The sequence below is a fragment of the Chrysemys picta genome, chromosome 7, assembly GCF_011386835.1.
Source record: "Chrysemys picta bellii isolate R12L10 chromosome 7, ASM1138683v2, whole genome shotgun sequence".
Classification (NCBI taxonomy): Eukaryota; Metazoa; Chordata; order Testudines; family Emydidae; genus Chrysemys; species Chrysemys picta.
Genome location: NC_088797.1, coordinates 69431790 through 69446316, shown reverse-complemented (window position 1 = coordinate 69446316; position 14527 = coordinate 69431790). Strand labels below are relative to the sequence as shown.

The window sequence follows — 14527 nt, the reverse complement described above, 5'->3', positions numbered from 1 at the left end:
TCCTTCCTTCAGAGAGGAGAAAAGTACCTTGGAGGGGGGGAGTGTGACAAGTGAAAGAGATGCCACAGTGAGTCTCAAGATAATCAGACCATAGTGATCAAGTTGCTTCTTTAATCATATTTTCCTGACCAGGCGTAATGATACAAAGCTTCAGTATTACAATGCAAACATCAACATGTAAAGTTAGGATTTCCTGGCACGATTATTTGGTGGCTCTTCAGGACCCTTTTTAATGATTATATGGTTCCTCACATCTTCATGTCTAAGCATCACTGCCTAAGGTTATTAATACCAAAAAAATTATTAAATCTAATTTGTCTAACTGGTGCACTACACTCATATTGGAGAATTAAACTAGACTGATCAATTTCATTTTCTAGCCACCTTGACCTGGTTTACATGTGCTAGCACAACGCACTAGTAATTAGGATTATAGCATTTCTGGAAAACTTTATGTATACTTATACATTTACATCCAAAATATATTAGAAATAAAAAGCCTGTACATGAGTTCTAGGTGCCCCAATAAAAATTAAACGTACGGGTCTCTTAGAATATCACTCATAAGTTAACATACCCACAAGAAAATATACAGAAAAATATACTGCCTCTTCCTATTTCACACAAAACCCAAAACTTCAGCAGCTCCTATCAATTGTGTATGATTTTGCAGTGTCCCCAGAAGGTCAAGAAATTTGGGCCATTTTGGAGCAGGAGGAGTAGGGGAATGAGTGCCAAAGCTAATGGGCTTTCAAATAGAACACACTCTTCACAACCACCCTCTTTTTTATTCTGGGGGACAAGCTAGAGCCAGAACAGTGATATGGGGGTAGGGGTGGGATTCCTAAGTGGGCAGGTTCCGAGCCATTTAGATCTGTGAGATCCTGTCTGCTGTGAAATTTAAGTAATAATCATGAAAACATCTGTACTCGTACTGGACTTTATATAGGTTTCTCCCCCTTTTCCTCCATTTGATTTCCAATATAAAAGGTTGTAATAAAATACAACGCCATGGGTGGGTGAGTCTAACATTTACCCCTATCTATTCTGGATGGGTGAATATTGTATATTGCCCACTCTAGTTAGCCAGAATGTTTACACAAAGAAAACCTCAGCAAAGCTGTTGGGACCAATTTAATGATATAGGAACTTCCATCTGCAATGCCTGTGTCATTTAGCAAGGCCGTTTGAGCTTTTAAATACACCTCTACCCCGATATAACGCTGTCCTCGGGAGCCAAAAAATCTTACCGCGTTATAGGTGAAACCACATTATATCGAACTTGCTTTGATCTGCCGGAGTGCGCAGCCCCGCCCTTCCAGAGCACTGCTTTACCGTGTTATATCCAAATTCGTGCTATATCGGGTCGCGTTATATCAGGGTAGAGGTGTATCTCAACATGTTTCTGAGTTACCATTCTCAAGGTATCTGTCAGTCTTTCCCTCCAAAATATACCAGGTCTCCCTATGTGGATGACAATCTAAACCTTTACTTCAGGTAAAGTTGTTAATGGATATTATTGATGGAAGCTGATTTGTTCCAGACACATGCTTACTTGTCTTGTTTACAAGAAACTACTCGTGCAATGTATTTTAAAATAGGATATGTGGAGACAACAGGTCAGTAGGGTCCTCGGGCTGCAAAATTCCACATTAGGAACAATTATATAATCTGAAGCTGAAATGACAGCATTTTGAATTGTCTGAGTTTATTCATAAGTAATGTCTGAACATTTATTGGAAAACGCAGATTGTTACACATGTGCAAAATACAATTAATAAGTAATTCTATAGCACCTTCCGCTGGAGAATCTGAAACTGATTTAAAGACATGGCACAGGGACATTAAGTGAGTTGCCCAATAGCACAAAGGGAGCCAAGAACAGAGTTGGTAAAAGAAAGCAGAAGTACTGACTCCCATTTCCTTGCTCTTTCCAATGAACCAAACTCAATTTTTATTCTATTTTCTCAATTCTAGTGGCATAAGGGCAGAGATTTTCTTAAAAAACAATAAGAAATCCACAGCCAACAGTCAAATTACATATACTGTATTGGGTTTGACATGTATTTTTTCAAAGGTTTTTTACTCATTTACTGAACACTTAAATATTTATCATGTGTCTTCCTTGTATTTCAGTGTTTTAGCTTTATTATTTTAATCTCATAGTCCATATAGAATGAATAGAACTGATGCCACTCTGATGGCACATACATCCAAACATGTCCTATTCTCACCAGCCCCCATCAGCAAAATATACATTATTAACATGTTTCAAATTCGTACATAAAATGTCTGCATGGGAATGATTTTTCAGTATTCCTAGGAAAGATGAAATTTGCAATACTCATTGCAATAAAGATAAACATGCATTCAGAAAGCTTCTGGGTTATATTTAGGTAGGGCCACGTATAGGAAGAGGCGCATGTAATTGATTAACGTTTTAATTGTCTTAAATTGTCTTCAGGCCAACCTGAAGGCTACAACTAACATTGGAAATTAAAAGTTCCATTGCCAACAGCAATTTTACAATTTCCAGTATGAAGGAGCATTCAGTGATGATTACCCTGAGAAACAACACAAGATATCTGAATGTTCAAAATGTGTTCCAAATCATAACCTGATAAATTTAACTTAATTTCTCACGTTATGATCACTTATAGGATGACTGTTTAAGAGATTCAATTTTGAGTGGTCAAATCCCCCATACCACTAGATTCATAACTCAGTACTTTTTTTTTTTTAAATCATCATCGTCTACTCCAGTTTCAGGAAGAATATGTGTAACTGGCATTGCAGGCAGCTGTTCAGAGTTCGATTTAGTCTTTAAAAAATCATCAATTTCCTTTTCATGAAACCCTGAACAAACATTTTAAAATGCTTTTGTTTGACCACAAACAGAAGACAAATACCCCATAGAACCATTAAGTGTCCTTAATTTTCCAGGATACAGGAATGACACTTGCCATCTACCTTCCTGAAACCTAGAGTCCAACCATCCACTTTACTTCTCCTCTTCTTGTTTATCCCTATCCTACTCTGGAAAAAATAGGACTGATATTTCTGAAGGGAAAAAGGTTTTGCAGGCAGCAATATCAGATAGGAATGCACAAGTTTGTAGGCATATACCTTGTCTGTTCTACTCTTTCTGTACCTCCAATAGACAGGGCTCTTTTAGTTACAGTCCTATACATTTTGCCCACTTCCATCTGTGTTTACAGTTTTCAGTGTAGGACTGCTTCAAAACAAAGTAATAAATAATTTGGGATCCTGGCTTTTTATATAAGCTAAGCATCCCAGTAAGCATCGTATTCAAAAAATCCTTTTCAGGATTCATTTCAGACTCTCACGTTTGGAGTGAAATGAAAAATTGTCTTTAATTAAAGCTCTAGAAGGCACTGCACTGTTGCTTCTGAATCTTACTTCTGCTTTCAGACAGGAATAGAGGGAAACTGACCGTTAAGACATCCTCTCCCTTCCAAGCCTGCTGCCAAAGGGGAAAGCAGGCTGGCCCTGGAGTTCCTGAGCTAGAACAGGAATGCAGTGTCCCTAAAGACCATGACACCTGGAGGTCTCCTCAGTTACTTGTGCCACAGGGCTGGGCCTGTTACGAGATGCCCCTAAATAACCCTCATCTCCTGCTGAGTCATCAAATGATGCTCTCCTTTTAGTTGCTCCCTTGTTTCTATCCTCTGGCTTCAATTTCAAGTTAAACAAAATGCTTGTTTACTAAGCTAAACTGGTTAGACAACATTACCTGTCCAATGCACAGCTCCAGAGCTTGAATTGTCTGTAGTATCACCTCCTCCTCATTATCTGGCTGTGAGAGGCTGACCAAGAAGGGACAATCAGTTGTCACCATACCTCTGATTCCGACTCCAGTCTCAGCAAGTCTAGACTGCTGTAGCAATAACTTTGTAACCGGAGTAACCGCCAAAGTTCTGATCTCAGATTCCTGAGTAGCCCTACTGACTCTCTTCTTGGGAGCCATAATGCTTCCCACAAACAGCGAGAAAGGGAAGAGGAAAACCAGGAATCTTCAAATGCTCAGAGTAGCAGAACTGCACCTCCTGGTAGGTAATTAACAACTAAGGACACAGAGACCCACCCAAAGAAAAACATTTGCTGTTGGAAGTCAAAGTCTCAGCAGCACTATCTCAGCAGCTTCTGTAACCAGTTCATCCAAATAGGAAGTGACCCTCCCCCAAGGAAATTACCCTTCTCCCCACCCTTCCTTACCCCACGTACTTCTGTGTTTTATGCATTTGGGGGAGGAGGGCAACTCTGTCATATCAGCTTTTTTTTTCAGTTAGAAATCAAACAGCTCAAATGTGGGGAGGAGGGCGGGAAGATCTCTGGCAGCTAGCCCTAACCAGCTAAGGAAGAAAAGCTCCATTATGCCATGGAGCACCGTGATTCTGTTAATATAAATGGCCATTATGTCTGCTTGGAAATAACAGTGTCTTCCCCCTACCATGATCCAATATTTAAAGAACCTGATGGAAAATAAGTACTTCAATTGGCATCATAAAAGCTTCTTCCCTCCTCCTTAGCAGAGCAGAACGTCAGGACTGATGGGAGACTTTTCTCAGGGCTTGTCTATATGGAGAGTTAGCGCATGGCAAGCTGAGATGTGAATCTGTAACGCTCTGGCCTGCCACGCACTAACTGGCCATGTGGACTCTGCTAGGCTGAAGAAGACTCTGGAATTTTTAGTGCACAACAGGAGGATCCACATTTGCAGCAGGCCAGAGCATTGTAGATTTACACCTCAGCTTGCTGTGCACTTACACTCTGTAGAGACATGCCAATAAGCATCTGTGGAAACTTACAGACACCTGGAGACTTGCCAGAGCAAAAAGGAACATAGGGTAACATTTTCAAAAGTGCCTTAGTGACTCTGGAGTCTGCTGGCCATATTTCAAAGGTATTTAGGCACCTAAAATGAAATCAATGCTAGATGCTTTTGGAAATCCCACTAGACATTTATCTGCATCTTTAAAAGGCACTTAAGTACCTTTAAAAATCTGGTCTTAAGCCCAATTTCCAAACATGATATAGGCACTTAGGGACCTAAGTCTCATTGAAAGTTAATGGGATTTCAGATCCTAAGTACTTAAGTCACCTTTGAAAATAAGACTTAGGATCCCAAGTCAATTCCGTGCTTTTAAAAATCTGACCAGCAGACTTTTAGCAGATTACCATCTGAATACTGGAATGGCCCACACAATACCCGTTATTAACAGCAACAACATAACAGATTTACGGACTTAAACAATTCATATATTGATTGGGTTTGAACCATTAAGTAAATGAAAGTCAGGCTAACTTCTCACCTAGCAAGCAGGATATATCCCATAGCTGTACAACTGACTCCCTCACCCAAAGACCTAAGTCAGGTACACTAATCATTTACAGAAAAACAAAGGACAACATAGCAAACAACCAACATACTCTGGTGCAGCTCAAGGCTCAGACACAAACTCCAGTTTGAAGATGCATAAAAATGGTGAAAACTTGTGTTCCTTTTTAAAAATCTAATCTCTCTGGAGTTACCGACTTTCAGAACCGCAGCATGCCCTTTGCCCCAGCAAACCCACACATGCTGCTGTGTGGTTTAGCCAACATTCTGAAACTGCATTCACTATCACAATGTGCTGTCTTGGTGCACTTCACATTAATAAATGAGAATGGACCTTCCTGTCTGGTGAACAGAAGAGCACATTCCACCACCACCGACAGAGTTCTCCTTCAGTTTTAATGGCAGAGTTGTGTAAAATGGAAGGATCAGGGTGCTAAAAGAGAGACAGTAAGAAAATTTTGAAGAAAAAAATTGATACAAAAAAAGATTCCGTATTTACCCCTCCCCCCCCATTTTTGGACAGAACTAATCTAATCGAGCTGTCCATGGATAATATATTAATTGTATCCATTGTCTGAAGCACATGGGTTCATTACTGTACTAACAGGTATAAGCATATGAAAAGAAATAAGCAGAACCTTGCTCCTGTAAAGATATTCAACTTGACGGACAAGGCAAAAATGGGATGTCAAAAATCAGAGACATGCTACCAGCTGTATCACATATTCATTGCAGAGCAAAGGCCAGCTGCTAATCAAAGAATTCCATGTGCATGATTGACCCATAGCCTTTTGGATTTCCAGTATTGTTAAAATTATAGCCTTTATTTACCCATGAAAATCACATGCCATTTTTAGCAGTAGGTCAGATGAGATAATTATGTGGAAGAGTAATAGTCTTCCTGATATTGTAGACTTTAAAGATTAAAAGCTTTGAGAGAGTACATTCCCTCTATGGAAAAATCACTCATCCCTTAGAAACAGGTGCTACGATAAGGCAATTGATAGAACTTGGGGAATAGGCACACTCACCACTAGCCCAGATCAAAAAGTTGAAGGATCATATTCAAGAGGCTGCACCTTTCATAAACACAGCCAATTCTCAAGTAACAAGCCACCCAAATTCTGCCTTTGACACAAACATGGGTACAAAGCATACGTTTCCTTCCCCGGGCCTGTTCATACCACGCCACATCTTTTTCTCTTTCCCTCACATCCTGACTGCCCACATCAGAAGGCAGCCTACTAAGATGAAGGATCAAAGATGGTAGAAATGTTGACTGATAAAGTCTATAAATGGTCTTGAGAAGCCAGGGAAGCAAGTCTTTTCCTAAACATATTTACCCACAGCAGAGAGATGTTCCAATGGACCGAGGAGGGAAGCAGACAAAGAATTTGTAACTATACAGGCCTCAGGAAAAATAGGAGCAAGATAGATACTAGGACACTTTTGATGGACAGACCAAACAATAATCTATAACACAACTTTTTTTTAAGGTAAAGAAAGGGCCTTTTTCAACCTTATCTTTATTGGTATAAGCCACTGGATAATTCAGTACTAAAAAAAACAACAGTAGCTACATGGAACTACAACCACTAATAAGAAGGTGTTTCTGCCCAAATATTCTCTATGGCAAAATGCCATTAATTTTTAAAATTAGTGAATTATGCAACTTTCAAGTATCTTTATTACTACCTTTACACCATTAACCCACACCAATCAAAAATATGTTAATAGTGTAGTGCTTTTATGCTTATGAGTTGGGAACACCGACATTAATCTCCAACAAGAGATTTTGGAAAGTAGGAAGATTTTTTTTCAAATGGTTTCAGGATTTTCATGCTAACAGAAGTTATGCAAATATGTGAAGAATCCAACTTTCCACCAAATGGCAAGTTACCAAAAAATCCAAGCACTGAAGGCAGAAAAAGAAAAAGGCTGTTTCCAAGGTTAGTCTGCAATTGCAGAAAGAAAGAAGCAACACAAACACATACAATTAGACTTTTTAGCATACATCTGCTGAATGGCCAGCTAGACAATAAAATGCATTCAAACCACAGCAATTCAGCAAGCTCCTTCTTTGAAGAGAAGGGGAAGAAATGCTAATCTGTTTCTAGAAATCAGCAATATGATGTGTGCTTCCCATTAGGTTGGGTTCACAGAGTGATAGAGCATCGCTTGATGTGACATTGCTCAGTGCACCCTGATGTAACATGACATGCAGCGGAAACAGCACTCTCCACTCCCACCACAGCAAAATACCCCAGATACCAGAGAACCTCCAGATACTTCCTTTAACCTATTACTGGAAATAAACGTGGCTATTTCAACACAGCTTTAACATGCATCATGAAGGCAATCCTCAATCCAATATCAAGATATCAGGTGTATTTTGAAAGGGGTGATTTCCTTGTAATTTTTACATGGAAAGATTTTCTGACCTTCCTCTCTTCAAGAATTTCATAAAAGCCATAAAAAGCTGTATGCACACAGAGCCAGTTCAGAAAGCAGTAGACAGCAGCCAGGAAGTCTCAGGGTTGGGGTAGCTCTACATTTCGGATCTAGACATTTTTAAGGCCACAGGGGTGCAATCCAAAGACTTTGCAGGAGGCCTGGAATTTGCTTGTACTGCCTAAGAAAAATAATGAATGCTATGACTCAAGTCATTATTTACTTGGCTGAAGTATCACAAGGGTATTATGAGGAATGAGTAAAAAAGCAAATACTACTATGGGGATGACAGGATTGCAGGGGGGACTGGTCATGGGCTATACAGTCAGTCTTTTATTATTATTATTATCCTAGTGGCTAGCTCATATCCAGCCCAGTTGTTTGGCCGTTACTGAAAGTTACCAGTATGAATAAGGCTACTGGGTTGCCTCCCAAAATACACCACAGTGTTGCGCACTCATTGGGCAGTCCCAGCAGAGGACTGAAGGGGAACATGGAAACTAAACTACCCTCTCACCACTGCGTGGGCTGGTCAGGCCAGTGGTTCTCATACTTTAGTAACCCGAGGATCCCCATTTTGATTTAAAAATTTTTGCAGCCCCCCCAAGCCTTCCCCGCTCAGCCTCTTCCCCCAAGGCCTCACCCCACCCCACCCCACTAGGGGGGAGGGGGAGAAGTTGATCAGCGGGGCCGGCTGGTATGACTCACAGACTCCCTGAAGTACCCTTGCAGACCTCCAGGGGTCCACGGATCCCAGTTTGAGAAACCCTGGGCTAAGCTATATTAGCCAGATGGCATGGGGGATCTGTCTGTGCTGTAAGTGTTCTGGGAATAAACAGAGAACTTCAGTTTACAGGGGCTATCAGTCCTGCACCTTTGATGAGCACTTCGTTTAAACAAACATGTAAAAATGTAACTAAGGTCAACCCCTCCCCCTCCCCGCCCCCCCCCAGTTCACCCACAACTCTCCTTTGTATCATGGTGAACTAATTGTACATACCAAGGGAAGAATATCACTTAAGTTTTTCTACTGAACACTGAAAAAAAATGTACCCTTGATTTTAGAGAACGTACTCCTATGTATGCTATAGTATTCACACCGAGAGACCACACAAGCTGTTACAGTTTCACAGAACAAAAGGCTGGTAATTTTTTTTAAGAGCTAATATATTTCCTTGTCTGCTGTTTGTCCTGTTTTATCTACTCTGAAACATTTTTGTTACTAATGCACCTCATTTGCTCGCGAGCAGATCAATATACAGGTTTTTGTTTCCTTTTTTAAAATGTAAAATATAAAGAGAAAATCACAACTTTGATCCTGAAACAGGAGTCAGTGGAGTCAGAAAAGGATTGTCTGTGTCTTAGAGACTGGGAGAGCTGGGAAGAAAGAAACCTGCGCTGACCCTCTGTTGTAACCTGATCCAGTTAAAGAGGCACAGGGATTACCATTTATAGTGTTTCTCAGGGGTTGGGGTGAAGGGCAGGGAGTGCAGCAGACAGTTCTCAGTCTGGTTGCATGGGCCAATAGCTGCAGCAAGGTTATAAAATGTGTAGACACTGGAGGCCAAGGAAATATTTTTGATTTTTTTTTTTTTTTTGCTTTGCCTTTCGTGCTCCTGACGTGTTAACCATCTCGCAAAGCACACATCTTTCTAAGAGAGAAGGGTGATGTTACTTTTTGTTCACTAGGTGGTGGGGTGGGTGGTTGTGGTGGAGTGGAGTAGATAAGGTGGGGAAGGATGTCTGACACAGCCATGATTCCCAACTGTCATTACATAGCACAAAGTATTATCAGGCTCCCCACATCAAGGAAGGTGTATGTGAGTAAGAGCAAGGGCCTGACCCTTAGTTGCTGTAAAGCAACATAGCTCCACAGATTTACACCATCTGGGGATCTGGGCCAACCTACGAGCAAACCCAGTTAACATTTTCAAACAAGGACTCTGTTGATACCAGGAGGGCATTTACAAATGCATGGGCCAAAGATTCCCAGCACTGAACCAGTAGGGTGGGTTCAGTTTATGTGATCTTTTCCCACTGTTATAAAAGACATTGTATAGGATTTTAAAATTGCCATTACTAAAACAGTGATAAACTAAGGGGCTATTTATAGGCTAACCTTTTCATGGAAAAAAATACATTACTCTATATAAACAAAGCCCAAAGCAAAGAAGCTTCTGCTGAGGAACTAAACTTGGTGTGCATTCTCTGCGTTCAACTGCTGTCTTGCCAGGCTACAGTTGTTAGTGGGTGAGGGTAAATAAGCAACCGTATTCAAATTTAGATAACCAGAACTCTTCTACTTTCTCCTTTGTAGGAGGTGGTGGGCCATTCTCACTTGCCAAGGTTGCCACTTATCTTCCTGGTGTCTTGCAAAACAAAAATCACTGTGTTTGCTGGGCTGTGGCACCATTCCCTAACCTACACAAATGGAACACAAAGTCTCCTGTTAACTCATCTTCCAGACAACCTCCATTCCACACACAATTGGGAACGTCCTATGAATGCTGGGAAGGTTGCTGGCTTTCCTTCCTTCCTCCTCTTCCTGGTCACTAAATAGAAATACAGGTTAGGTAACTAAATCAAAGCAACAGTGTTTGGGTGCAGTATTAGTGGTTTAACTGACAAATTATCCACTATGCAGCCAAAAACTGTTCTTCTGAAAAAGCTTCATTGTGTTTTGCCTTGGATTATTACAAAAAATATATGTGAATTCTGTGCATATGAAAGGCTGGTGCCTCTGGAAAAGAAGACCCTTCATTTACCCATGGAATACACAGAGAACAGCATCTTCCATCCGGCCCCATCTGTCTCTCTCAACCTGACCTGGAGGTCTACTTCTAGGGCTGGGAAAGCAAGATTGCTCCCCACGCTCCACCTGCTCTTGGCCTCTTGGTTGAGACTGTCAGGAAGCAGGCCAATTAGTGCCAAACAAGATTGATTTGGGGGATGTGGATACTTATCTCCAAGGAGTGGGGCTGAGGCCCCACAACTTAATTTCATTTGGGCCTCTGTACAGCTATGAGATAACTTTCAGGTCACTTGACTTGGAGTGGATTTGGACCAACTGAATTCCATGAACCAGACTCATCGGATTTGTCCCAGCATCTGCGCTTTTGGGGGGGGGGGGGGGGGGGGGGAGGAATCAGCTGTTTTAGACGATCTTCTAACCTTCCCAAAAGCAGCTGTTTTCAGCTCACCACATCAGTAACACCAGACTAGCAAATAAACAAACTTTCAGAACCAAAGCCTCCAGCTGCTTTAAAATAATTGATTTGTATGAAAAAAATATCCTTTAACTTAGAAAACATAATCCTTGGCTAACAGCCACACACCAGACAGTGCTGCATAGTGTGATGCTATAAAACAGTGGCTATTTCTAAAGCTAAGAGTAAGGGAGCAAATAAAAGCAATAGAAGAAGACGTTTCAGAAGTCTAGGTGTAGCCAATATACCACCACTTGTTCTTACTTTAAACTGAGCTTCAAATGAGGATTTAAGCTAGGGTTCTAAATTCTCACTCCACTGTGCAAAAGAAAGTTATGAGGGGAAAGAGGACCACAGCATGATGTATGCTTTTAACAGAGAGAGATTTTTATGCTACAAGGGCAAGATTTCATACTTAGTTAACACACACATTAACCGGGGATCCTACTAGAATTATTTATTATTTGTATCACAGTACTACCTAGGGGCTAGAACCCCATCATGCTGGTAGAGTATAAACATATATTAGAGACCAACCCTGCCCTGCAGAGATTAAAAAAATGGAAGCAAATAATCTATACCGGCCTCTGGATCATCATGGTTCCAAATTTTTCAGGAAGTAGTACAAGAGGTGAACTGGTCAAAAAAGGGGGGAAATTGTGGAAAGTGTTATGAAAAACGTGTCCCCTTTTTTTGGTTGTAATTTGAAATTTCACTGAAACAAAAATTCACAACATTTCATCCAACTCTAATAAGTGATATTTTAGAGTTCATCTCCTGGATCCAGTTGGGTTAAGAGATCTCCCGAATACATTTTACACATGGTTGGAAATAAAATACAGCAACCTTTAGCCTCATCTCAAATTGAGAAACTGCACCCCCACCATCACCCACCCACAGCGACAGATTCCTGTCAGAGAAAGTATGCAGCTGGAGGTCGGGAGTCAGGCAGAATAGCTCACAAGGAGGAGTGAGCAGGCAGAGATGGTGTCAGCTTCTGCCATCAATTAGACAAGCATTTGGAACTACTTCTTTCCTCCCCCAGTAATGCAGAGAGGGTAACAATTTCAAACCCAAAGGGATTCTGGAGCCTAAATTCCATTTTCAAAAGTGTTTTAGGTATTAGGGCCCAGATCCTCAAAAGTATTTAAGCAACTAGTTTCCACTGAAATCAATGGGAGCGCGCCTAAGTCCCACTGACTTTCAATGAAACTTAGGCTCCTAAGTGCCTACATCATTTCTGAATGTGGGTGTTAGATGCTTATGAAAATTTAGCCCCAGTCTCCAGTCCCTAAAACTCAGTTTAGCAAGAAATATTTAAAAAAACCCACACATTAAGAACAAACATCTACTAACTATGAACTCATTCATTTGGTTTGTTCACTGCTCTCCGCTTCTAGGGAACAAATTGATTAACCCAAGCAGACGACTCTCTGGGGAGTTTGAAATCTGTGGCGATCCTTGCAGGAGTCGTTTGTATACTCAGCCAGATTAGAACATTCCCCCCCCCCACACACACACCTTACAAAAAGGCAAAGATGATGATCATTATACAGGCTCTGAAAGCAGCTATGTGCCATGCCAGGCAATGCAATGCAGTGGCTGCTCTAGCTTTACTCGTAGTAGCGGTCTCCAGTTTCAGCTTACCTGTTTTATGCACTGCAGCCGGTCATTGGTCTGCTGTATGTGCCTGTCCATAGAATTCATTTTGATTGTCTCCACTTGGCTTCTACCTGAAAGCCATTAAAATCCCTCAATCTGCAAGATAAAAAGAACAGGAAAGATGACTGAACAAAGTCCATGCACTTCTGCCAACTCTACTGTCAGAGAGACCATGGATGTTACACACCACAGGTTTAACCTTCCTTCCTGGGGATGATTTTTTTCTCTTCTGGTTTGGGAAAGGGGACTGTCAGGGGGCCCACAAGGTATGCACAGGCAGAGGCTCCGTATTTTAAATTCAACAATGACATTCCAAAGTCACATGATGACACCTAGCTAGGTAAAGCAAACTCCACTGGGAGCTTTTGTGAAGCCAATGACAAAGGTTCCTTTTACACAAAGAACTACAGAACTGCTTCACCAAATGCCACTAAAATGAAACAGCAGAGCTGCTGGCAACATCCAAGAAAGTCTAGATTTTATGAAGACAAGAACATAAAGGACTCATCATTCTATTTCTATGGGAAAAAATACCTCTCGCTCTCACAAGTATTTCAGATGCACTGTACCATTACATGACCAGCAAATAAGGACTGGGATTACACAACTGAGCCTAGATATACTTGCCTATGTATTAGTTAGGAAAGCTTTGGATCTCGGTACTTTTAATTAGAATGATAAGAATGCCTTGATATAAAACGTCATTTAAAAATGGTTCTGGAAGGAGTTGTGGTGGCAGCGAGCACAGCACTGGGATTCAGGATTCAGGCAAGATTTTCAAAAGTGACTAGTGATTTTGTGACATCTTGACATACCTTAAAGAAGTCTGATTTTCAAAAGTGCTGAGCAATAGCCACCCTCTAAAAATCTGGATCTTTTCAGATGTCTCTCTTTAAGCCACAAAAACTACTAGTCGCATTTGAAAAATCTTGGCTTGTTTTTATCCCCAGCTTGCTACTGACTTGCTATGTAACCTTAGGGAAGCCACAAACTCTCTGAGCCTCATTTTATGCATCTCGAAAATGAGCAGCATATTCCCATCTCAAAGAGGTGTTGAGAATTTTGATTTGCATGGGAATAGCACTAGGAAATCACCACATGAGAAATGACATCAAGGAATTATGATGATATAAACAGCAAAACTGCTCTGTTGGCCCCACCATCAACACTCAGTAAGAGGAGCAGAGTTAAATAGGTTTCTTAACCCCTTTTCAGAGTCAGGCTTCATGCTACCCTGCACCTGCACATTAGCATCTCTGGTCAAAATAATTAATATATCAGCACAGAATTGTTTTTCAGCAGTGGTGAAATGTAAGTAAAGAATTAAGATCAGTGACCAAGCTAGGGCCATGGAAGGTACTGGGTTAGCAAGTAACCTCTGCATCTCATTCTGGATTCTGTTTTCTAAATCCCTTTTATCTCTGCCTCAGCCCATCCCACAGCTGAAAGTGTCGGCTATGCCACTTATGGCTCCATCCATTTTAGAGACAGGGATAAATATCTACTTGGGATTTTGCTCTTTCAACTACTGTAGTCAAAACTAGGCTTGGCACCTAGGCCAACTGGAATGCAGTACAAACAAAGGTAACCCACTGAGCCCTGCAGCCCATGCGCACTGTCTGTGGATTGAGTTTAACAGAGTCCCTCTTGGCTTTATCTGTTCTTTTACTTTAGTGGCAAAGCAGTTGCTCGGAAAGATGGAAACTTGGATTCCAACCAGCAATTTCTGTCCATAATTCACAATATCAACTGATATGCACTGTAATTTGTTTAAAAGCAGAACTGTGACAAGGCTCCAGCTATGTATAATTGTACTTAACAGGCTTAACAGTTTTAAAGGCTTTTTTCT

The 14527-nt window shown here is 41.0% G+C and overlaps 1 protein-coding gene across 19 annotated transcripts in view; it reads right to left on the bottom strand.

Annotated features, from left to right (window-relative positions):
• The window catches only part of ZMIZ1 (zinc finger MIZ-type containing 1), a 497476-nt gene that overhangs the window by 202676 nt on the left and 280273 nt on the right, over positions 1-14527 (bottom strand). For 17 of the 19 annotated variants that reach the window (XM_024107239.3, XM_024107235.3, XM_065553356.1 and 14 more), the window contains one exon: positions 12664-12774. The exons of the other annotated variants lie outside the window; for them this stretch is intronic. In XM_024107239.3, the coding sequence (XP_023963007.1) occupies positions 12664-12723 (60 nt within the window). In that variant the 5' untranslated portion in view covers positions 12724-12774. The remainder of the gene's footprint in view (positions 1-12663; positions 12775-14527) is intronic. 19 annotated transcript variants of the gene reach the window in all.